Source organism: Staurois parvus, unplaced genomic scaffold (genome assembly GCF_062004578.1).
Source record: "Staurois parvus isolate SC_StPar_1 unplaced genomic scaffold, SC_StPar_1.0 ptg000186l, whole genome shotgun sequence".
In the NCBI taxonomy this organism is placed as follows: Eukaryota; Metazoa; Chordata; class Amphibia; order Anura; family Ranidae; genus Staurois; species Staurois parvus.
Genome location: NW_028317982.1, coordinates 2,403,574 through 2,429,075, shown reverse-complemented (window position 1 = coordinate 2,429,075; position 25,502 = coordinate 2,403,574). Strand labels below are relative to the sequence as shown.

The 25,502-nt window shown below is 42.2% G+C and overlaps 1 protein-coding gene across 1 annotated transcript in view; it reads left to right on the top strand.

The window, feature by feature from the left end:
* NSG1 (neuronal vesicle trafficking associated 1) overlaps positions 1–25,502 on the top strand; it is a 134,730-nt gene that overhangs the window by 59,997 nt on the left and 49,231 nt on the right. Inside the window, exon 4 of the mRNA XM_089677400.1 lies at positions 24,070–24,180. Coding sequence (XP_089533526.1) covers positions 24,070–24,180 — 111 coding nt within the window. The remainder of the gene's footprint in view (positions 1–24,069; positions 24,181–25,502) is intronic.

Below are 25,502 nucleotides of genomic sequence, written 5' to 3'. Positions count from 1 at the left end.
CGTGGTTTTAATTTGAACTTCATATAATGGTGGAATAAACAAAACAAATATGGTAGCAATCTTTGAGCACAGCCTAAAAATGTTGTTTGAAATACACACAAAAGAAAAAAAGTAAAAACTAGAACTCTATGTATGCCTCACAGGAGATGCTATATAGAAAACTACACAAAATATTGCAACAACCAATCAGTTTTTCTTACATAATAAAATTGTAGAAAAAAAAACTTTCCAAACAACAACAAGAGATACCAGGTGCAATATTGTACCAGTGTGTGCCCGGACAGTAACATGTCAAAACAGTCTACGCGTTTTGTGGACCTAGCCACTTCCTCAGGACCTCAGATGCACTTCACAGATCTTCAGTGTCCAAAAACCATGCTGTATAAAAAGAAACAAATAGATTACCTAACAACAACAACAACACAAATGAGATACATTTCTATGAAAGCTATATAGCAAAACAGAAAATCACATATTAGAAATATTTATAAAATATATATTATACAAATATAATAAAAGAGTCCCAGTTTTAATTTTTGTTTTCCTTTGTGTGTATTTTATATTTAGCTGCTGTTTTACATGCTTAGAGCTGCACACATACTACGGCCACGGCAAAAATAAAATGCAAGTCATGTTCAGTGGGTGGTACTGCCACAAAACACGGCTCATTCAGGTGTATGGCTCACAAGCACCCTGCAATCAAGTGCAATGCATGCTATGTGGCACATAACCGCAAAGCTAGCCAATCGAATACTGATCAATTGTTATCAGTGTCCCTTTGGGGAGATTTTTTTTCTTATTTTCTATTTTGGGAAAAAATAAGTACTGAGAAAAAAAACCTTCAAAGAACTCCTTTTAGACAGTGTCCCCATTGGATGATTTCTCCTCAATTCATGCTCCAGTGACAATTTACATTAAGAAGTTTTGCTCACTTTCAGTCCTAGTAACAATGGTTGTAAGGACAAATAGGGCGATCTCCCCAATTGGGGGAACAGAAAGTAATAAAAAACTAACAAAGATTCTCTCCCTTCTCTACTTTATTCAAAAAAGAGGAAACAATTATGGCTTTAAATATACTTCAAACCAGACCTGCAGTCACAAATTAATAAATAAAAGTCCATTAAGGATAAAATAACCAAACCAGCCTTTGCTGCATTATACATCTTCAATCCAGAGATTTCCCCTGAAGTACTTTTTTATGCCACTAAAGATCTTTGGTTTAATGTCCAACATCATTCAACCCACTTCCTCTGAGCCCAGGTCATCCTGGACCCACCCCAACCTGTTACTGAATAGAGGAAGGAGAAGCAGTACAATGATAAGCTCGTCTCTCTGTCACTCTGCTCTCTCTTCCTATTGGATCCATTCTTCTCATCAGCAGCCATTGCCTCTTTGTGCTGCTTCTTCTTTTCACACTTCAACCCTGCTGTGCAAGAACTGCAAGAGTCTGATAGCAGGCCGAATTCAGGTATTTACACTCCTTGCATTTAAATAATACATTTAATCATGCAATAACGATTACAGAGCTGCATTGATTTGTGTCTTATATCTACCTAGAGTTCAGCTTTATGCATCGCAGCACTTTGATGCCAAGAGATATGGAATGTCTTGTAACTGAGACGTGGGTTTTGTGTATGTTTCCTGATGTATGATTATTTACACGTGTGGGAGACGCCATATGTATTAACTCATAAGAGCCAGTAGTGGTTACCATGGTAATGTCAAGAGGAACAAGAATGCATTAAATGTGCAGGGAATAGGCTGTGCGCTGATAGAAATATGTGGATATATATAGGAGCTCCGTGCTGATCAATATTATATTCCCTGATGTCTATTACATCCACATGTACCTTATACAGTCTTGGCATCTCTTACATTTACACTCTGCAAAGGGTATGCACACAGACTCCAAGCAATACACATGGGTAAAAATTGTCTTCTTTATCTTAGAATGCAATATATTTCATCTATAGCAATCTCTAGTGTAGCACTACCCCCACAGGGGCCGCTTGGTAATTTGGGTTTTCTGTTCTGGGCCTTGAATCCAAGAACAGTCTCAGCCCCTCTGATACATGTGGTTGAATGAAAGTTACTGGAAAAACATATAGGAACACGAGTATAGATACTTTTACCTCGGCTGTGCATTAGTACCAGGACGTAGACACAAAAAAACTTTTAGTGGTAAATGAACTCAATGTAATGGCACAGGTTAGAGTAAATGGTAAATGGTGGTTTGAACATAAATGAACACACAGACCGTAGGTTCAGACACAGTCTGTTATACAGTATAATAACTATGCCAATGTAACTTAGAATAGAGTTCTGGACCACTAGACTTAACTCATGAATCAACAAAGTCAGCAATAAACAGTGCATATGAGCATTACCAAAATGTGAATAGTAATACTATACCTTGTCTAGAGTGTACTCTAGGGAATGGCTAGAATATGGTGCAATATCCCCTGGAAGGTACCTCTTAGCATAATCATGGTTTCTGTGTAACAGCTGCAAAGGGGCAGTCTTCAGCTGGCTAGCGTTGGGGCCCAGTTGTACCATTGGTACACATGAGTACACTCCCAGTTACACCTGCAGGCAGCAAGCAAGGTTATTAGAGTGCTGTATGGTCATGTCCTAAAGGGCTCAGTCTCTCTATCTATCAGCAGATAGTAAACCCCCAAAGAAGCAGCTCATCAGTCCCAGCGATAATGCAGCTCATCATCTGGTCACACACAGCAATTTGTCCACTCTCTGCTCTGCACCCAGACACCCAGACTCTGTCTGTTGGCACCCCTAAACTCAGCACTCCGGATACTGCCCAGACCATCGATATGCAGCAGTGATGGTGCACTCTCTGGTCTTCCTTACGGCAAGAGGAAGCTCTTTAATTTGCAGCTCTTTTTTACAGCTCTTTTCTCCACCTATTGCTCTCTTCCTTTGGGAACTGTAGTAAAAGGATCTATAAGAGTCCATAGCATGGCTCCCTTCCTGAATTTCAATTTCCACACTCTACTGTAGCCAGTACAGAGGTCCCTTGAATTCCTTAGGCTTGTCTGCTCCCCCTACTGGCTGGAGGCAGGCAATGTTGCTAGGCCAAACATGAACAGTATAATGAGAGCATAGAGACAGCTACAGCACAGTGTCCTAACTTGCTCTCCCTAGCTACACTAGAGAACACTAATGTAGGCCATAGAAGGTTCGTCTATCGGACGATTTATCGTCCGAAAAACGAATCATCGGTTGTTCTGTTGCCACCAATGATTGTGAAAATTGGCCGTTTTTCACAAATTTACCAGCATGACCGATAAAAGAAATGAGGAGGAACCGGGAAAATTGGCCGATTATTCTTTCGGACAATAAACGAACCGTCTATGGCCTGCATAAGGCTCAGTTCACACTAGCTTTGTCAGCAGGCGTCAGACAGGCATTTGGGAAGCGGTTTTAACGCATTTGGGAAGCGGTTTTAAAATTCTGCACATGGCAGCACACAGTGCTGTTCACACAAAAGCGTTAGTGTCGCGTTGCGTTGCGGCAAAACTGACGCCTCGTGTCGAATCAGGAGGAGTTGAAGTCTCCCATTCAAGTCTATGGTGCCGCTGGTTCTGGCAGGCGTTTGTGGTGTGGTTGCGACGCGGTTTGTGAGGCGGTTGCGGAGCGTTAATACCATTTAACTTCATTATAGGCATTTGTGGTGTGGTTTTAACGCTTGCCAAACGCTTATCAATCACCTCAAAACTGCACATGGGGTGTTTGGGGAACGCCTGAGGAGCGTTAAAATTGCTTCCCAAACGCCTGTCTAACACTTAGCCCCATGAGATGCCCCTGGTACCTTTCATAGGCTGTTTTTGAGTGTGGTTTGAGTGTGTGCGAGGACACAGGCCCCATGATCCCCTATTACCCAGGGACCCCATGAGTTGTAAGTCCACCCCTGCAGACACCAGTTGGCTATCATTCTTTGATCAGAAAACCTTCCTCTTTGACCCCTCTGATTTAGTTTGACTTTGTTACTACGGATGTGACTCCCTGGTGGAGCACATCCAAGAAGTTTGGAAAGTCAGACCCTCAAAACCTGTGGTCAGGAGGATAGTTATACAGCAGAGGGAAAACCTTCTTTGGGTAGCACTGCAATCACACTAAAGCAGGATTCATGTTTCAGTGGCATCCTTGCAGATACTTCTCACAGCAGCTGCTCACCTGGGTCTCACTCCAAGGCCCCATTTTCTAATCATTGTGCACAACTCTACATGCTTACTTCATTATGGACAGGATTTTACTAGATCATGGATCTAGAGTGCCTGTACCATGGGAACAACAGGTCAATCATCTATCCCTCTAGGTCTCCCACAGAGAAATGTTCAATTCTTAATAAGAAGGTCACCAGATTCGGTGAACTCCACCCCAGCCTCTATGGATTTGGCTGCTTACTCTATGCTCCTAATTGACTTTATTAAAGAACCTACATTACTTTCAGTCTGGAGCTATATTATGGTAGGAAACACTACCCCCAGGCCTTTTTCCCCATACAGCACCCACAGCCAGGCAACAGGAATTTTCCACACACTCCAAATGGCTCCAGAAGACAATCTAGGGGGTTTGGTTTTTGTTTTATTTAATATTTCGGTAGAACTTGGATAGGGATTAAGGGGTACATGAGATGCACCAAACTGAAGAAATGCTGCAAACCATTTAAAAATGGCCGAGGACCTGCTAAACCATTTAAAAATGGCCGAGGACCTGTTAAAGTCTCTGGCTACTGTAGACTGCTTCAAACAAAGCTGCGAAATAGAAATGATGACACGGGGTGTAAAATGGACAACTCAAAGTTGTACACTCAGCACCTGGCAGTATTGCACAGCAACTGACTGCTGTCAACCCAAGCCAGAGATATTGGGGGGTGCCCCTGGCTGTCTTGCACTGCACTAAAGCTGTCCCCAGTTCCCAAACATGTGCAGTATTGCACTACACTGTCTCCTCTATGGCTTTGTATATGTGGGCTGGTAGGTACTCAGTCCCGTTGAATGGCTTTGTGAATTCTGAGAGCTGTTGCATGTGCCTTGCTGCTGTACAGGCTGATTCTGGCTTGGAGTCCTCAGCTAAGCCTAGCTGGAACTATGGCTAAGTGATGTTGTGGAGTTTTCTTCTCTCTCTCTCTCTCTCTCTCTCTCTCTCTCTCTCTGCACTCTCTCTCTTCTGCCCAGGAGCCAGAGCCCCCAGCACAGTGGGTCCCTCCAGACAACTGGACCCTGGATTCTGCTCCCTGACTGCCAGACTTCTGAGTAATTATGGGTTGTTTTCACTCCTTCTGGGCCCTGCCTCCCCAGGGATTGGTGGAAACTCCATGAATATTGAGGCTGCAGCCTCTATCCCTCCACCCACTAGATTCTGGAACTATCCAGAAAGTTCCAGAAGATAGGAGGAGATAAGAAGACCACAGCCTGTGAAGCTCAGCCTAGCCCTCCTAACCAATTAACTGGCTACAGAGGAGCTAAACTAAATTTACCTACTCTAGCAACCTATTAGGGTGTTACAGGTATTTATAGACTGATTAAAGTCCCTACACATTTTACTAGAACATTCCTTCTCAATGGCATACACAGATATGCGTGATGCAGGTGTCAATCTCACACCCTTCTCATGGTTTTTAACAAGATCATTTTCTTGCTGGGCCAATTACTTCGCACAGGGACCAGAAACTCTTCCTCCTCACCTCAACTCTATAGATAGGGCACACTTGAGGACCTCCTGGGGGGAGGACCTCCTGGGGGGAGCACAGACAAATGGGTCATACTCCCTTGGGTTGAGGGAAACCCAAATACCAACTATATGGCAACTTCTCATTCACCAGCTTGCCTAAGAATTCAAAAGCATGACCTCTCTCAAATGAACTGCATCACACCACATCCTGAATGCTGAGAGAGAGTGTTCTCTCTTAACTGGGGAAATGAGAAAAAGCGTTCACGGAGACTGAAGATCAAGGGCACCACATCCCAACTATGATAGTAATTCTTAACTGAGGAAATCCACCAGTCACACAGACAGCAGGCCACACAGAGTACTCCTCATTAAGGAAGACTAGCACCATCCTCTAAGCACCCCTTATAATAATATATATAAAAATATAGAGTTTAACTTTAACCTCCCTGGCGGTATTCCCGAGTGTAGCTTGGGGTAAAGTTTCAGCACCACAAGCGGTAACCCCGAGCTACACTCGGGCTTACCATGCGGCGTTGCTCCGGGATCCCTCGATCACTTACCTTGTCCTGCGCTCCTGCGATGTCCCTCCTGCAGTGTCCCCGGCAATGTAATTCGGCGGATGCATCTGTCATCTGGGTTCCATCCCCTGTGAGCGTCGGGACGTACGGGGGATGGAACGGCGGGAAATTTGAAAATGACAAAAAGTGACATTCACTAAAATCACATAGTAAAACATTCCTGTATCAAACCATTTCACATACATTTTGTCCCTAGTGCTTTGTCCTGTGCCCTGCCTGCATTTTTACTGTTCTTTCTGCCTGGAAACTGAGAAATGTCCATGACGTCCAAAAAGCGTCCCTTTAGGTCAAAAGCGGTTTTAGACCAGCTAGAGAACAGCGATAGTAAATTAGAACCACTTGCAGAATTGAGTAATAATGATTTGTGGGGAAATTCGTCATCAGACAATGAAAACGATTTTGCGACTAAGATCAGTGATGTGCGAACTTGGCGCTATATTTAAAATTTCAGTGTTTTTGGTTTGATTATATTATTGAATTAAATGTATTATTATTATATTATTATTTTTTATGATTATTTATTAAATTCTAATTTATGATTTCACATTTCAAATTTTAACATACCCGGGATGTTTACTAGACTCTTGTTTGGACAGATTTCAGTGAGTTATTCCTAAAAATGACAGGCCTACAATATAAAACGCCAAATTTCTATGCAATATAATGGTACCACTTTGAGCACCAAAAATCTGAAATAATCATACCGCCAGGGAGGTTAACAGCTACTTCATAGACTATAACATAAACTTCATTGAACAAGTACTACAGTTTATAAGCAAACTCAAAGTGATAATAGCATGTGTTATAGAATATCAAAACTTGCTGTTAGAGATGAACTGTAGCCCATTTTATTAGATCAACCTAATATTGTCCTTTTAAGAATCCAACCTTAATAATATACTTAGGAGCTATGCAGAGTACTGTCAGACACGAAGCACTTGTAAGTGCCTACTTCCATTATTACAGTCCTGTGTATCATTTGCTGTTCCTGTGCCTTTAGTGTGATAGCACTTTGTTATTTACTTAGCAGTACTGCCTACAGGGCAATTTTGCTGGTTTGTGTAGCTCTGGAATAATGTTAAAGTACAAGATGAAAAATATACCCTAAGTATGGAGGTGAGTTTTGTAGCAATCGCTAACCAGGTATTTTATTCACATTTAGCCTAATACATATTTATGCTTTCAAAGCCCAGGAGAGGATTTAGTACAAGAATGTTGAATTCTCCTTCCACATAGTACATATTTAGTGTCAGGAAAATGGGAATATGACAATTTCTATTTCACTTTCCACTGAAATAATAAAATAAGCAGGAATTGTGAGGTGTATATCTTTCTGAATGATTTAATACAAAAACATGTACAATATCCGACTGAATAAATAAAGGAACAAACTACAGTATCCCATAGCAATCAAATTTTACCTTTATTTTCTAGTTCATAAAGTTAAAACACAAATTAAAACACAAAAATCATATGCAGAAATGCAGTGAGCTCTTACATTTTAGTGGTGGGCTGATAACATTGCCTTGTTGCACTGAAATCCCAATCAGTGTTGTCAGCCTTGTTCTCCTCTGCTGGACTACAAGAACACATCCGCCTCTCCCCATCTCCATAATATAAGAGTGAGATGTCCTGTTGTCCAGCTGAAGAAAACTAATCAAGCAGGGGCGTATTTACCACAAGGCAAACAAGGCATTTGCCTAGGGCGGCATTTTTCAGGGGGCAGCACGCCCCCCCTGGAAGAAGGGTAGGAAGAAGGGACGCATGCAGCTTGGGGACAGGTAGGATCTGAGAAAGGCTGTGGGCTGCTTGACTCTCATTTCCGGGGATGTCCACAGCTGTGAAGGTGAGTGTCTTTCTCTCGCTGGGAGGTGAGAGGCTGGTGCATGGGGGCGATGGTAGTGGAAGGCTCTCTTGGGTGGGGGGGCAGGTATGTCTTTGGTCAATGTCAGGCTCTCTCTGGGGGGGATTTTGTGTTGCCTAGGGCAGCAAAAAACCTAAATACACCACTGTAGCCAAGGCTGGCAACACTACTTTGAATTCCAGTGCATCAGAGGTTGTCAGCTCAAACAGGAAGTTAGGAGCTCAATGGATTTTTGGTAGGATCAGAGATGTACTGCATATATATGTAAATGTTTTTCCCTGACATTTTCATGTACTGTAGTTTACAGTGGTCAGATTGGGGAAAATGATTATTGATCAGATACAATGGGTTGCTCATCCTGTAGAAGCTGATGGTTAGGCATGCATATTTCTACATAGCTACATTGGTCCATCTTGGACCACTGTAAGTATGTATGTGCCATACCTGTTAGATTCCCATGGAAGCTGGAAATCACTGTAGTAGGTATCGCTAATGAACACAGGAGGTTGCTCACTTGGCATGGGTGCCATTCAAGGAACACTTTTTCTATATTAATTTTTATATTAATGCAAAATGTTCTCTGATTGGACAAGGTGGAGAGTGTGACGTCACCGCACTGCCTCCCAACCTAGTCCAGTTAGAGAACGCTTTGCATTAATTGAGAAAATGATTGGACCCCATGCCGAGCAAGCTACACAGTTAGTCTGGCTGAAAAAAGACAAAAAGTCCATCCAGTTCAATTATTAAACAAAACAAACAAATTTATAATCCTATACCCAAGCGACCTCCTGTGTTCACAATGCAGCAAGACAGTTGCTTGGCACGGGAACTGGAAGCTAGTGGCGATCAGTGCAGATCAATAGCGCTTCCTACTACAGAGATTTCCAGCTTCCACAGGGATCCCACAGGTATAGCACATCTATATTTACATTGGTTCATGCTGGACCAGTGTAACCATGTAAATATTTCCATACCTAAACCTCAGCTTTAAATAAACGGAAGCGGCTGCTGAACATGTGATGGGGGCGTGGACCAAGCACAAACTTACTTTCAAGTGTTACTAAACCCACAACAGTAAAATTATTCTGTATTTGCAGTAAAGAGTGCTTGTTATACTCACTGTGGAACCTAAGGGGTTAATCATCAACATTGTGTAAAAAGGCTGTTTGATCCTGTCTTCCCTGATCCTCCCCTTCTTCTACTGTCCCCAATCAATCTGCTGACAGTACAGAGCTCTAGGAGTCACTCTGCACATGCTCAGTTTACTCTACTGTGTAGAGTTTTTTTCTTTCTTTGGGAGGGTGCATGTGATCAGCACAGGGATAATCAGCACTGTCCAGACAGAGGGTCAGGAGTTATGCAGCCTCATAGGACAGTCAGGAAAAAATGAAAACTCCTCCTACAAGCTTTAACAAGAGCTCATCTGGACACTGATAGAAGTCACAAGACTGCTCTAACTGCTGATGAGAAAAGGTATTTAGCAAATTATATTTACTAAAATAATTGCATTTCCATGTTGTGTAGTGAGTGCAGGGTCCTGGGTTTAGTAACACTCTAAGAATCTATGTGGAGGAGGGCTGCAATAGATATGTGTTTCCCCCAGCACTTTACACGCACACCTAGATGAAGCTCAGAAGTTCAGTAAGGCTGTCTATAGACAGGACATTTTTTTGCCCAAACTGACAAACATTCATAAAACTCCCTTAATGATCAGCTCATTGAACAAAATGATCAAAAACAACACACTGGTAAAAGTAGACAAAATTATTTTTCAAAATGATGGGAAATCATTGTCGGCAGACATTTATAAATAGGAATGACCTCACAGAGTGGTGGTCAGTGGAGTCACTGTGAGAGCTGTGCAAGATCTGCATGGCACATACGAAACAATGAACATTCTCTATTAAAAAAATATTTTAAGAGTTGTTATGGTTTACTGATTTTCCACGCCACCTTTATTTAGTGGAATATTTGTTGGTTTGGGTGAAAATTCATTCCCTTTGTAGGAAGCCCAAGATTAGCTCATGGCTGCATGAAAAGAGGAGTAAAGACCAATGGAGGAGCTTTAGGGACGCCCTACCTCAAGAGGCCCTTAGCCAGTTCACACTACATGCAATTCAGTTGTTTTTTTTCTGCATCCAAAATGCACGGAAAGTAGGTTATATGGTTGTCAATGTCGTAGTTCACATCAGTGCTTGCAGTTTCAGTGCGTTCCAGTTGCAGAAAAAAAGTAGAACATGCTGCATTTTTTCTGCACAGAACTGTACTGGAACCAGGGGCAGACTGACCATTTGGAAACTCGGGCACTGCCTGAGGGCCCGGGGTCAGTAGGGGGCCCCATGAGATGCCCCTGGTACCTTTTTCATAGGCTTTTTTCAGTTTTGGCAAGGACACAGGGGCCCCATGATCCCCTATTGCCTGGGGGCCCCATGAGTTGTCAGTCCGCCTCTGACTGGAATGTGGTAAAACGCATTAACAATGCACCAAAATCGCACTATTTAAATTGAAAAAAATAGAGGGGGGAAAATGAACTGGAATGCATAAAAAATGCACTGAAATGCATCAAAAACGCGCATGCAAAAACGTATCCAGAATGCATCTGGACTACATTTCTATAGTGTGAACCGGCCTTTATAGTGATGTCTGCTGTGCCACCAGCGTGTCATTGCAGAGCTGCAATCATGCTAATCATATGGCAGCTAGCAAGTGGAATCATCACACAGTGGGAAGGCGCAGACATCCCAAACACCTGGAAATTCAGATTTTGAAGGCTGCAGTGGCGGGTGTAGCTCTGCAAAAGATAGAAGGTTGGAGTTACCGGTGGTGGGACTGGTATGTATTCTACTTTAGTGGCCATTAATATTTTTTTGCATCATAGCACTCTGCAATGTACACCATACAATGTGGTACACTGCTGTGTGTTAAGCTGTGTTAGGGGGCTATTCAAAATAAAGAGCACTGCTGCGCGCAAACATACATACCACTTTGACCAGTGGTGGGACTGGTATGGATTCTCCTTTTAGGGCCTGTTAACATCTTTTTGCATTAAAACACACTGCAATGTACAGCACGTGTTGTGGTGTGTTGTGGTGCATTATGATGCTGTGTTGGTATTAAATAAAGTCTTGCGAGCTACTATGGTGCCTAAAAATAGTGTCAAACTTATGTGAAACATTATATTAAAACAGCAGATCGCCTAAACATCACACATACCGGTACAAATGTGTCATCATTATACAAACAAAAAAAACTAGTGTTGTGCTCCACTGATAAGTATATGGAGATTGTATATAATCAGCAATCTTAAAAATCTTTCCAAAATTAATGCAACTGTTCCAGAATTTAAGTGTCCATATTTTATCTGTGAAGTCACACTCCTTTCAGTGATGTAGACAAACCGAATTGTGCTTTGTTCACCTCCTGCTATATCAGTGTGACAACCATGCATGCACCTTCACCAGTTGTGCTCTCACCTGGTAAATATAACCAAGCCATTAAGTGAGGTCATATATAACTTGTGTCCCTTATGTGGACTGTGGCTGGATGGGATTGTTATCCTGCAGAGTCAGAGATCCCCTCACTTTCTTAAAGATCTTCATCCAGTTGTCCATGTACCATAGAGAATAAACAGAACATAGTGCCTTATCCTCTTTTTAAAACATATATTTAACATATAGTATTGCACTCACATGTACAGTACATGATGAACAAAATCGCTGTCAAATTGCTCCAAATGCTTGCTAGCAATCCAATATAGTGGACCGTCGTAGGAGTAAAGGATGCTGGTTTAAATATACAACATATCAAAACAATGTTTATATTCCGCACCTGTCAGTTAGCATTACACATGTTAATGTAAGGAATCAGGCCACAAAAATATGGCCAGCGCCATGTAGACTACTAGAAAATGGCGCCCATTGATTACTATATAAAGTAATGAGCGCCGTGCCGTCCAATCAATTCCCCCGGATAAAGCCATGTGACTTGGTGGTGCAACGCGTAGGGGAGGGGCTCTGACATCACGACACTCAAGGAGACAGGCAGATAACAGCAAATGCACTATATTGGATTGCTACTATATTGGACACCAGTATATTTGTTTGTATAATGATGCTGTGTTGGGGTGCCATTTAAAATAAATGACATCACTTTGCACCAACATTTGTGGACATTTTTTTGGTGGTGAAACTGATATGTATTTTACTTTTAGGGCTGTTAACATCTTTTTTTTTCCCCGCATGCAAGCAGACTGCAATGCATACTGTGTATTGTGGTGTGCAGCAGTGCTTTCCAGTACAGGTGTGTTGTAAAGCTGTGTGGGGATACCATTCAAAATTAATGGCGCCGCAGTGCAGCAATGCACATGAAAGTTTTATCATGCCCCAACTCAATGGTGTGAATGGGCCCTTACATATTTTTTTTCCAGAGATAGTGTCAGAGTAACAACAGTGCCATAACATATGTGTATATATAAACAACAAAAGAGAATGATAGAACACGGGTCTGTTGGTGCACACTGCAATCCCAATGTGTACCCCCCTCCATGCACCCCAGGCTGAATATTCATTATATAGGCAGTAGGATGGTATGGATTTTGCTTACGCTTCAACTTCTGAAACCCAAGGAGAATCTGTGTTGAATAGCTTGTAACGGGGATAATGGAGCACATTTATCACACAGTATTTCATAAACAACTGTCTGCATTGCCCCACAGCTTCTAGATTCATCCTCTGCTCCTGCTTTCATTTTCTTGTGCAAGGCTGAATCTGATTGGTTGCTTTGAGGCAGGACAGGCAATAATGCTTTGACAAATGGTCTCTGTTGTTTCTGTGTGTTTGCTGACAAGACATTATTTATGTATGTTGGAACAACCCGATCCATTATCTCATAGGATGTTGATGTTATAGCATAGCAGTTACCATGGTAGCGTCATGACAGAGGAGAATGTATTGGGCGGCTTGTGAAAAGCTTGTGTTCTGATCAGTAGATGTCTAGGAACCTAATATTTGGGGATCTGCAAAGATTGAGACCTCCCTGATGTCCATGTCCGATCCTGGAGTGGTATGACTCAAGGTGCAGCATATAAAAGCTGGATGGAGCTCTTAGGCTCCATGTACACGGGACGTTTGGAAAACACTTTTGAACGATGGAAATTGACTGCTGCAAAATGTAGGTAAAAAAATGTCTGTTTAGCCGCGTTTGCATACCGCGTTTGCGTTTAGAAGCGTTTTTTAAAGATAACCTCAGGAGACTTTCCAAAATGCCCAGAATGCACTGAAAAACAGTAAAAAATGAACCATTTGAGACATTTTGAGAGAAATAGAGCAGAAGCAGAGAGCAGTATGTGTTGAGATGACCTGTCTTTTCTGGTTGTATTCACTATGGATCCCATCATGAGCATAATACGGCACGTTCTACCATTTTTTTCTTCACACAAAACCTGGAACTGACTGCGCTGGTGTACCGGGTCCATTTGAATACATGGAAAATGCTTTGCATGCATTTGTGTTGATGAAAAAAGGCTCTGGACAGCATTTGGATATGGAACAGTTAAAAAACACTTCTAAACGCAATCGCTTATAAATGTGGTTAGCCGCGGTTACAAGTGTTTGGCATTTGAAACGCTGATAAAATCTACTCCTGAACGCAAGTTTGGTGCGTTAAAAGAAACCCACTGTAAACTCAACTGCCTGTAAACGACTGTAAACAACATAGTGTACATGGACACATAGGAAAACATTAGGGAGAGTTCAGGGGCTGCTGAAAAAAAAACCGCAGAAAAGCTCCTGAATGTCAGTTTATCAGCTGCAGTGTACATGAACCCTTAAAAAACAAAACGTCTGCTTTGTGATATAATATGAGGCTTCTTCTAACAGCTGGCAACATAATTTACAGACCCCAGCAACCAAGGGCGATAAGGAGTATGGTGGACTGGGAGTGCGCAGTAGTCATTTTAGGGAGAGCACTATGGGGGGAGATTTACAAAAACTGCATGCAGCTCTGCACTGAAACCAATCGGATTCCAGTTTTTATTGCCAAAACTTAAAGGAAAAAGCTGAAGTTAGAAACTGATTGGCTACCGTGCACAGCTTCACCAGTGCTCCAGTTTTAGTAAATCTCCCCCATCATGGTTAGAGGTTGACTTTCTCAAAGGTAAGGTAGACACAGAAAACAAGGGAGTTTAGACAAAACTTGAATCCAGGGTACAGTATGAGGGACTGAGTGAGAAGCTGGTGCCATAGAAGGTACAGCATGAGAATTTTATACCTGGCGGAGGTTCACATGGCCTACAGGTATGACAATAAAACGAATGAACGTTTTAAAAGGTTGCAGTTTTTTAATATATATTGGGGAACCTTGACTACATAGGCTTCTTTTTCTGAAAAGGTGAACACAGCCTTTATAACTAAAGGCAAAACGTTTTCTTTAGGTTTGGATAGAGTGGAGGGGGGGGGGGGTTAAACACTGGTCAGGTTTTTATTGCCGTCTGTGCTCCTCATTACAGAAATTCACCAACAGCGAAAGTGAAAGAAAATCCCAAATTTTGGATTCTCCCCAGAACAGAGGGGAAATCTTCCAATGGGGACACTAGTCATGGTGACCCTGGTGACAGCCAGGGGATTCCCTCACTTTGGAGGGATTTCCTCTAATTTCTTGTTTTGATTATGGCATAGGAAGTGAAATCTCCCCAATGGCAGAAAAAAAACTGATATTGGTTATAAACCTCCACTATGATATCCAAAGTTTTGCCTTCAGCTCGAATTTAAACTGATTGTGGATGGCTCGAATTTCATATAATTCCTGCTAAATCAGACAGAATGTGGATGGCCCTACAAACACCACCAATCTCAACAATAGTCAATTTTAAAATCAACTGAGCCAGGTGGAAAAGTATTTGCTGAGCAGTGACTGTACCCTGTCAGATGCAATAAATAAAAAAAAAAGTTGTCTTTAGTTATACTTGAAGGGTTAGTGTCAACAAACTTTTGTTGGCCTCAGAACTGATTTTCTCCTCCTGCAAGTCTATGGGAACGCATACGTAGCGGATGAAAATCCATTCCTCCTGCAATGAATTCAGAATGATCTTAGAAGAGTCTCTTAATTATGTCAAACCCATGCTGCATGACACGGGACCTAAGGTTAGCTAGCTGACTGCAAAAAAGAAAAATGGTGACAAAAGACCAATGATCAAGGGGCATAATACAAAATATGCCATGCCAATGATAATTATTGATGCATTTCTATTGGGTATTTAAAGCTGAATTCTAGGTATGGATATGTATGTGCCATACCTGGCCAATCCTTGTGGATCTGGAAATCACTCTAGTAAACACCGCTACTACAGTGATCCTTGCTGTCCTCTGCGTCCCATGCTGGGCAGCTGCCCCGCTGATTAGTGAACATAGAAGGTTGCTTGTTGGGCACAGGATTTGGAAACTAACAACAGGCATTATCAGGGGTCATGGCCAAGACTGGCATGTAAGAGGAAGCATCTCCCACAGCTCCCACAGTTGATCTGACTAGTTATCCTCTCCCAGCCTGTTTTGCGCCTTGTCTCCACTTCATCCTGATGCCTACCAACTCTGTGCCCTCCTGGGAACCACCACCAGCCCTTAGCACAAGAGGGACTACTCGCAAAGGTAAGGAAGATGCAGCGGCCCCAGATTTCTAAGATGGTGCCACTGTGGCATTACCACAGTGAACACCACGTGGCTCAGAGAAAACTAAGGACACTGGCAACAAGTTGGCTAAGCACACAAGACTCCAGAATAAGGAACCCCATTGGGATATGCTGTACTATGCCCAAAAGTTAGTGGGGGCATCAGCAGCAGATACACAAGAGGACTCTGAGCTCTCATTACACTCTGAGCCGGAAGAGAGGGAGTGCATGGCCTTATCTGCTGAACCCTCGGCTGAAAATGTGGATCTAAATCCCCCTGATTGTGAGGATGATGACTCTGAAAAACCGACTCTTGCTGAAATCCTGCAAGCAGTTAATATATGTACGGGGTCAGTGAATACGATCAAGGATCAGTTTGGGGGACTGCAGGAGGAGCTTTCCCTACTACAGCAAGATTTGCAGAAGATAAGAGAGAGAACCACGGCTGCAGAAGGTCGCATCACTGATATAGAGGATCAGCTTCTTCTTCTAACCCGAGACAACAGGGGGGAAGACATGGAGAACCGTCTCCAAAGGAATAACATTTGCATAGTGGGCTTGTCTGAACGTGTTGAGGGCAGGGACCCCACTGCTTTTGTGGAGAACTAGCTATAGTTTACACCTCTATTTGCAGTAGAAAGGGCCCACTGCACGCTGAATCATCCTACTCAGCCAGGAGGCCCACCTAGGCCCATGCTCGTCAGGCTCCTGAATTATCGTGATCAAGAAGCAGTAATCTGACAAGCTCGAGACCGTGCCAACGTCCAGTTTAACGACATTAGAGTGTCTCTGCGGAAGTCCAGCACCGCAAGGCTAGATTCAATGATATCTGCAAACACCTGCAGTGTCTACATTTGACATATGCACTGTTGTATCCAGCCAAGCTCCGTGTCATAGCCTGGGGTCAACTGAATTTCTTTGAATCAGTCAAAATGCATCTGCGTGGCTTTACCGGAATGAACAAGCCCTACGCCACCATGGGGAAGGCAATGAGGGAGATTGATTTTGGCCATTAGCCTCCATGTTCTTACCTTAAGCAGTGCCATTTTTACAATTCTGCACAAGATTTCTGTCGCCCTCTGTCTGGGGAGCATAATATTGCAGTAACAACAGTCATTATAGTAGTGGTGTCTTCTCCAGTGATTTCCATCTTCCACAGGGATCGGCCAGGTATGGCACATGCGTAGTTACATTGGTCCAACCTTGACCAATGTAACTTTGTGAAAATATCCATACCTGGAGTTCAGCTTTGACTCTTAGGCTGGAGTTCCCTTTAATATGATAGTCTTTGGACCTGCAAGGCAACTCAAGAACCATGCTGTTATTCTTTCCACAAGTCATAAGAACAAGTTTAGATAATTCCTTAATGGTAATTCATTGCAGTATTTACTGATTAGCTTCTATTAGCATAAGCACCCTCAAGCTGAACACCCGATTACTCTTATTGCTCAGCGCAGTATACAGGTGAAACTCGAAAAATTAGAATATTGTGCAAAAGTTCATTTATTTCAGTAATGCAACTTAAAAGGTGAAACTAATATATGAGATAGACTCATTACATGCAAAGCAAGATAGTTCAAGCCGTGATTTGTCATAATTGTGATGATTATGGCTTACAGCTCATGAAAACCCCAAATCCACAATCTCAGAAAATGAGAATATTGTGAAAAGGTGCAATATTCTAGGCTCAAAGTGTCCCACTCTGATCAGCTAATTAAGCCATAACACCTGCAAAGGGTTCCTGAGCCTTTAATTGGTCTCTCAGTCTGGTTCAGTAGGAATCACAATCATGGGAAAGACTGCTGACTTGACAGTTATGCAGAAAACCATCATTGACACCCTCCATAAGGAGGGAAAGCCTCAAAAGGTAATTGCAAAAGAAGTTGGATGTTCCCAAAGTGCTGTATCAAAGGACATTAATAGAAAGTTATGTGGAAGGGAAAAGTGTGGAAGAAAAAGGTGCACAAGCAGCAGGGATGACCGCAGCCTGGAGAGGATTGTCAGGAAAAGGCCATTCAAAAGTGTTGGGGACTTTCACAAGGAGTGAACTGAGGCTGGAGTCAGTGCATCAAGAGCCACCACACACAGATGGATCCTGGACATGGGCTTCAAATATCATATTCCTCTTGTCAACCGCTCCTGAACAACAAACAACGTCAGAAGCGTCTTACCTGGGCTAAAGAAAAACAGACCTGGTCTGTTGCTCAGTGGTCCAAAGTCCTCTTTTCTGATGAGAGCAATTTTTGCATCTCATTTGTAAACCAAGGACCCCGAGTATGGAGGAAGAATGGAGAGGCACACACTGCAAGATGCTTGAAGTCCAGTGTGAAGTTTCCACAGTCTGTGTTGATTTGGGGAGCCATGTCATCTGCTGGTGTTGGTGTTGGTCCACTGTGCTTCATTAAGTCCAGGGTCAATGTAGCCGTCTACCAGGAGATTTTGGAGCACTTCATGCTTCCTTCCACAGACGAGCTTTATGGGGATGCTGACTTCATTTTCCAGCAGGAACACTGCCAAAAGCACCAAACCTGGTTCAATGACCGTGGGATTACTGTGCTTGATTGGCCAGCAAACTCGCCTGACCTGAACCCCATAGAGAATCTCTGGGGCATTGCCAAGAGAAAGATGAGAGACATGAGACCAAACAATGCAGAAGAGCTGAAGGCCGCTATTGAAGCATCCTGGTCTTCTATAACACCTCAGCAGTGCCACAGGCTGATAGCTTCCATGCCACGCCGCATTGAGGCAGTAATTGCTGCAAAAGGGGCCCAAAGCAAGTACTGAGTAGATATGCATGCTTCTACTTTTCAGAGGTCCGATATTGTTCTATGTACAATCCTTGTTTTATTGATTGCATGTAAAATTCTAATTTTCTGAGATTGTGGATTTGGGGTTTTCATGAGCTGTAAGCCATAATCATCACAATTATGACAAATCACAGTTTGAACTATCTTGCTTTGCATGTAATGAGTCTATCTCATATATTAGTTTCACCTTTTAAGTTGCATTACTGAAATAAATGAACTTTTGCACGATATTCTAATTTTTTGAGTTTCACCTGTACATGCATTTCACCTGCATGTAGACAGATCTTCTAAATTCTACATTACAGGAGATGTAACCCACAGCATCCAGAGATTGTCTCCCCCTGCTGTAACCCATAGAAACTAAAGATCGTCTCCCCCTGCTGTAACCCATAGCATCCAGAGATTGTCTCCCCCTGCTGTAACCCATAGCATCCAGAGATTGTCTCCCCGTGCTGTAACCCATAGCAACCAGAGATCGTCTCCCCCTGCCGTAACCCATAACAACCAGAGATTGTCTCCCCCTGCTGTAACCCATAGCATCCTTAGATCGTCTCCCCCTGCTGTAACCCATAGCATCCAGAGATCGTCTCCCCCTGCTGTAACCCATAGCATCCAGAGATCGTCTCCCCCTGCTGTAACCCATAGCATCCAGAGATCGTCTCCCCCTGCTGTAACCCATAGCATCCAGAGATCGTCTCCCCCTGCTGTAACCCATAGCATCCTTAGATTGTCTCCCCCAGCTGTAACCCATAGCATCCAGAGATCGTCTCCCCCTGCTGTAACCCATAGCATCCAGAGATTATCTCCCCCAGCTGTAACCCATAGCATCCAGAGATCGTCTCCCCCTGCTGTAACCCATAGCATCCTTAGATCGTCTCCCCCTGCTGTAACCCATAGCATCCAGAGATCGTCTCCCCCTGCTGTAACCCATAGCAACCAGAGATCGTCTCCCCCTGCTGTAACCCATAGCATCCTTAGATCGTCTCCCCCTGCTGTAACCCATAGCATCCAGAGATCGTCTCCCCCTGCTGTAACCCATAGCATCCAGAGATCGTCTCCCCTGCCATGAGTTACTACGTGGTGCTGTTCTCACTCTGCTTTGTTAAATAAGTCCATTTTTGGTATTTAACACTGACACCAACAGCGCAGATCTCATTATACAACAATAAATGTGAATAATAAAGCAGAACTCAGACTGATTGTAGTACTTGCTTACTATAAATACACATACTTTATGGCGATTGTACATTTGCATAATTATAGAGAGTGATTCCTATTAGTGGCAGTATGATCTGCTGTGTGATGTCTGCCGCTATTTACAGCCAATGAAATGGCCACGATAAACAAGCTGCTGAGCTGGAGATGGTTTAAACATACAACGCTTATACTGTGCTTTCTGAATAGGAGCCGCCATTTTATCTTCAAGTCAGAAGTGTATGATTACCCACCACCCTTACCCTAGGTTCACATTTATGTGGATTTCAGTGCGTTTTCCAGAAAACACACTACAGTGCATTTCACATGGTTTCCTATGGATCTGGTTCACATCTGTACGTTTTGAGCAGGTTCATGTTTTGGAAAGGGTCAGGGAATTTTTTTTTCCCGCAGCAGATTGCGATTTGTGTGTAATAGACTTCAATGGACCTGCACCAAAAAGTGTTGTGTTTTGCGTTTTTTTGCTAATAGAAAAGTATGACCGTTCTGTTCATGTACTTCAACTTTGATGCGACTTTACACTCTCTGGCACTCAAGTAGCATCACAGTCACATCAAAGTCACACCCCTTTTTTATACAAGCAAATTTTATTAAAGTGTTACTAAACCCGCAACAGTAAAATCAGTCTGTATATGCAGTAAAACATGCTGGTTGTACTCACTGTAGAACCTAAGGGGTTAATCCTCCACATTCCTTACACATTATGTATAAAGGAAGTTTGATCCTGTCTTCTCGGATACTCTCCTTCTTCCACAGTCCCCAATCTATCTGCTGACAGAACAGAGCCTTGAGGGCAAGCTGCACATGCTCACTTTGGTGTATATTGCTAGAGTTTTTTTTTTTCTCTTGGGAAAGTGCATGTGATCAGCACCGGGCCAATCAGCCCTGTCCAGACAAAGGGTAAGGGATTATGCAGCCTCATAGGACAATCAGGGGAGAATGAAAACTCCTCCCACAACTATTGCTCTGCTGGACATTGATAGAAGTTGAAAGACTGCTATGTATTGTTGATGAGAAAAGGTATTTAGCAAATTATATTTACTAAAATGAATGCATTTCCATGTTGTGTGTACTGTGGGAAACCAGATATAGTGAGTGCAGGAAATTTTAGTATCACCCCTAATCCGGTGAATACAAGCGGCGCGTACATTTCATAATGCTATCATTAAACATCAATTATCATTCATATATTGTGTCATTCTTTGTCTTCACCATTATTGCCATAACAAAAAATACATAAATTAATAAAATTATAATTATAAAACAACTTAGTGAATATGACACAAGATTGTGACAGTCCACAGTTCCCATGACTTAAAAATATGTATAAAAAAACTAAAAAAAAGTCCCGTGATAGAAAAGAAATTAAAGTCCAGTGTTGAAATGAATTCATGTGACATAAAAAAACATAAAAATGTTGAAACTCTGTGCTGAGCCCACCGTGCACCCCCACTCAGTTACTCATAAGGGTCCCCTATGAGTAAGTCGGGATAGGACGAAACGCGTCAGAGCGTGACAGTGCGCATACTGGAAATGACGTAGATCTGTAACCGGAAGTGACGCCATTCTGTCCGACAGTTCCGGAGGTGGTGAGAGCACCATGCGGTATCTGCGTGACACTAGGATTGATCATTTGGGCCTATTGATGTATTTAAAGTTGTAAGTGCAATACTTGGAGCAAATAAAATCATTTATCTTGGGTATTATACTATTGGAGCGGATATTTTTCTTCTCTTTTCATGATATGGTGGAGATGAGTCTTTCAATTATCCTGGCAATAAATCTTAGAAGGGTGATTCTTGAAGGAACCTCCTGGTCTAATTAATGGATATCCTCTTGATTATGCTGTAAAAAAGGCTATTTCTGGTGAGTGCACTCCCAAAGTGGGGGTGAACAGTGGACTCAGCACAGAGTTTCAACACTTTTATGTTTTTTTATGTCACATGAATTCATTTCAACACTAGACTTTAATTTCTTTTCTATCACGGGACATTTTTTAAATTTTTTTAATATATATTTTTAAGTCATGGGAACTGTGGACTGTCACAATCTTGTGTCATATTCACTAAGTTGTATTATAATTATAATTTTATTCATTTACGTATTTTTTGTTACAGCAATAATGGTGAAGACAAAGAATGACAATATATGAATGATAATTGATGTTTAATGATAGCATTATGAAATGTACGCACCGCTTGTATTTACTGGATTAGGGGTGATACTAATATTTTTTTATTTTTGAAGTAGAGTATAGTGGCAGCAAAATATATAATATTGTATTTAGAAGATAATAATTATCTGCATCAGGCGCGATATAGTGACATTTGGTTTCAAGGTGGTCACTTATAGAATATATATAGTGAATGCAGGGTCCTGGGTTTAGTAACACTCTAAGAATCTATGTGGAGGAGGGCTGCAATAGATATGTGTTTCCCCCAGCACTTTACACGCACACCTAGATGAAGCTCAGAAGTTCAGTAAGGTTGTCTATAGGCAGAACATCTTTTTTTCCAAACTGACAAACATTCATCAAACTCCCTTAATGATCAGCTCATTGAACAAAATGATCAAAAACAACACACTGGTAAAAGTAGACAAAATGATTTTTCAGAATGATGGGAAATCATTGTCGGCAGACATTTATAAATAGGAATGACCTCACAGAGTGGTGGCTGGTAGAAGCAATGTGACAGTTGTGTAAGATCTGCATGGCACATACAAAATGATGAACATTCTCTATTTTAAAAATATTTTAAGAGTTGTTTTACTGATTTCCCACCTTTATTTGGTGGAATATTAGTTGGTTTGGTTTGTGCCACCAGCGTGTCATTGCAGAGCTGCAGGGACATGCTAATCATATGGCAGGTAGCGGGTGGAATCATCACACAGTGGGAAGGCGCAGACATCCCAAACACCTGGAAATTCAGATTTTGAAGACTGCAGTGGCGGGTGTAGCTCTGCAAAAGAGAGAAGGTTGGATTTACCGGTGGTGGGACTGGTATGTATTCTTCTTTAGGGGCCATTAATATCTTTTTGCATCATAGCACTCTGCAATGTACACCATGCAATGTGGTAGACTGCTGTGTTAAGCTGTGTTAGGGGGCTATTCAACATAAATAGCACCGCTGCGCACAAACATACATACCAGTTTGACCAGTGGTGGGACTGGTATGTATCCTACTTTTCAATCCCAATAACAGCTTTCTTGCATTTAAGCACACCCTGTTTTGTGGTGCGCTGTGGTGCATTGTGAAGCTGTGTTGGGGTGCTATTTATAATGAATTACACCACAGTGCACCAACATATGTGCATATGTTAGAACTGGTATATATTCTACTTTTCAGGCCTGTTAGGGTCTCATTGATTTTCAATGCCACCTTTATTTAGTGGAAAAGTTGTTGGTTTGGGTGAAAATTCATTCTCTTCGTAGAAGCCCAAGATTAGTGCATGGCTGCATGAAAAGAGGAGTAAAGACCAATTGAGGGGCTTCAGGGACACCCTACCTCAAGAGGCCTACTATTCTATTATACTGGCTTTTCAAATTTACGAATGCAATAATTGAGAAACTGGATAAAAGGTTTAACAAGGTTTAAACACTTTTTGAAAGATAAATAGTGCATTTTATATACAATTATATAGATCAGACCAAAATGAGGGATAAAGAGGGACTTTGTTCCAAATCAGGGACAATCCCTTGAAATCAGTGACAGTTGGGAGCTATGGTAAAAGCTTTATGTTTAAACCATCTACAGCTCAACAGCTTGTTTATCGTGTCTATTGCATTGGTTGTAAATAGCGGCAGACATTATACAGCAGATCATACTGCCATTAATTGGAATCACTCACTATACTTATGCAAATTTTACAATCGCCATAAAATGTGTGTATTTATAGTAAGCAATTACTACATTCAGTTTGATTTGAGTAGTAGTAGACTTGAGCAGAATTAAAGTTGTTTTGTTTACACCAGATGATTTTATTTCAGTTTTGTAATGAGTGGCCATTCCTTTTTGCATGAAAAGGAGTTTTTCGTTAAGATTGTTTAGTTTATTCAAAATTTGTGTATGTCATATTTGTATGACGCAATCCCTTTTAAACAAAATGAAGTACATCTATTTATTGCATGCAAAGTTGTGTCAATGTGAATATTTCCGAGGAGGGGGTCCATAGCTTTCATCAGATTCATAAAGAGGTCTGTGAGAACCACTGAGCTAGAACAAGACGTGATGGGATTATATCTCTCTTTTACAGGTCACCGTCCTCGTTCTGTTTGCTCTGGCATTTTTGGCTTGCATCGTGTTCCTGGTAGTTTACAAGGTTTACAAGTACGACCATGCCTGTCCTGAAGGATTTGTGCTGAAGGTAAGAGAGATCCAAGCAGTCTATATTTTCATACTATTAAAGGAGTTTCCATAGGAATCTTGTGCGGAGTAAGAAATGGTTAAAACTCCTTGCCATTTTTTTTTCCTTTTTGCTGTCCATGTCTCATTGGGGAAATTTCCTTTCACGTCCTGTTCTGTAGATTTACTCTTGGATAGCTGTACTTGCAACAAGTGCCTTAACTGGAAGATTTTCCTTGACTAGTGTAGAAGAGATGTGTTGTCAAATACTAACACCCCCAAAAACATACTTACCCAACTTTCGAGAAAAAAAAACATATCCCAACACTCCCTCCACCAATAAAAGGAGACCACACTTTGTTGGAGTAAAATGGCCTTCATGGCCTTTTATTAACAATTTAACTTAAATATACAGAAAACATTCCTTAAAACAGAAACCTCCAAAAACTTACGGAATGAGTTGTTGGTCTAGGCAGGCACCCAAAACAATATTGATCTCCCCCTTGCGGAACCTTCACCTTAATGTTCCTACTAGGCCTCGAGCCGCAACGCACCGACTCGGAGACAAGGACACACCTCCCGCAGGTAGACCTCCACCTTCCTGTTAAACCTCGGTTAACTGGCATTTACCCGCGCACACCATACCACAGATGGGTCCCAACCATACACTTATCATCACAAACCATTAACAACCTACCAAGCCCAACAACTGCCACCAAACTAAACAACCCAAACAGAACAAACACCCCAGGGAAGGACAGGTGGGAACTTCTCTCTTTAGTTGCTAACCAGCAATGGCTCGTCCAAACCCCCTAGCACTCCCCCAAGATTCAGGATGATCCCACCCACACCTGCTAACACCAATCAGGTAACCTTACTATCTTTTTTAATCCTTCCCCTTTAACTTAACCCTTTCCTGTCTTTTCTCCCTCTTCACCTAGTCATGTCTGCCCTGCGCTATTCTTCTCTTTCTTTCTTTCTTTCTTTCTTTCGCTACGGGCACCCCTGTTCCAGCGACAACTCCAAGTCTTGGATTTTTCCTCACTTTTAGTCCTGGTAACATTAGGGGTTAATCTTCCTAGTGGAGATTTGGACAGAATTAAAAACCTGACAAAGGTCCTAACCTCTTACCATTCAATACTAAAGAGAAAATGTGTTTTAGATACACGTAAAGCGTAGTTCCACACAAATAGTGGAAGCTCCACTTACCTGCCCCCCCTCCGCTTCCACATTGGGCACCTTTTGGGGGGAGGGGGGCAGGTACCTGGTTCTGACAAGTACCCGCTCCCACTTCTGGCTCAGTTCACCACGGCGAACTGAGCCAGAATTTCGGGCCCCATCGCA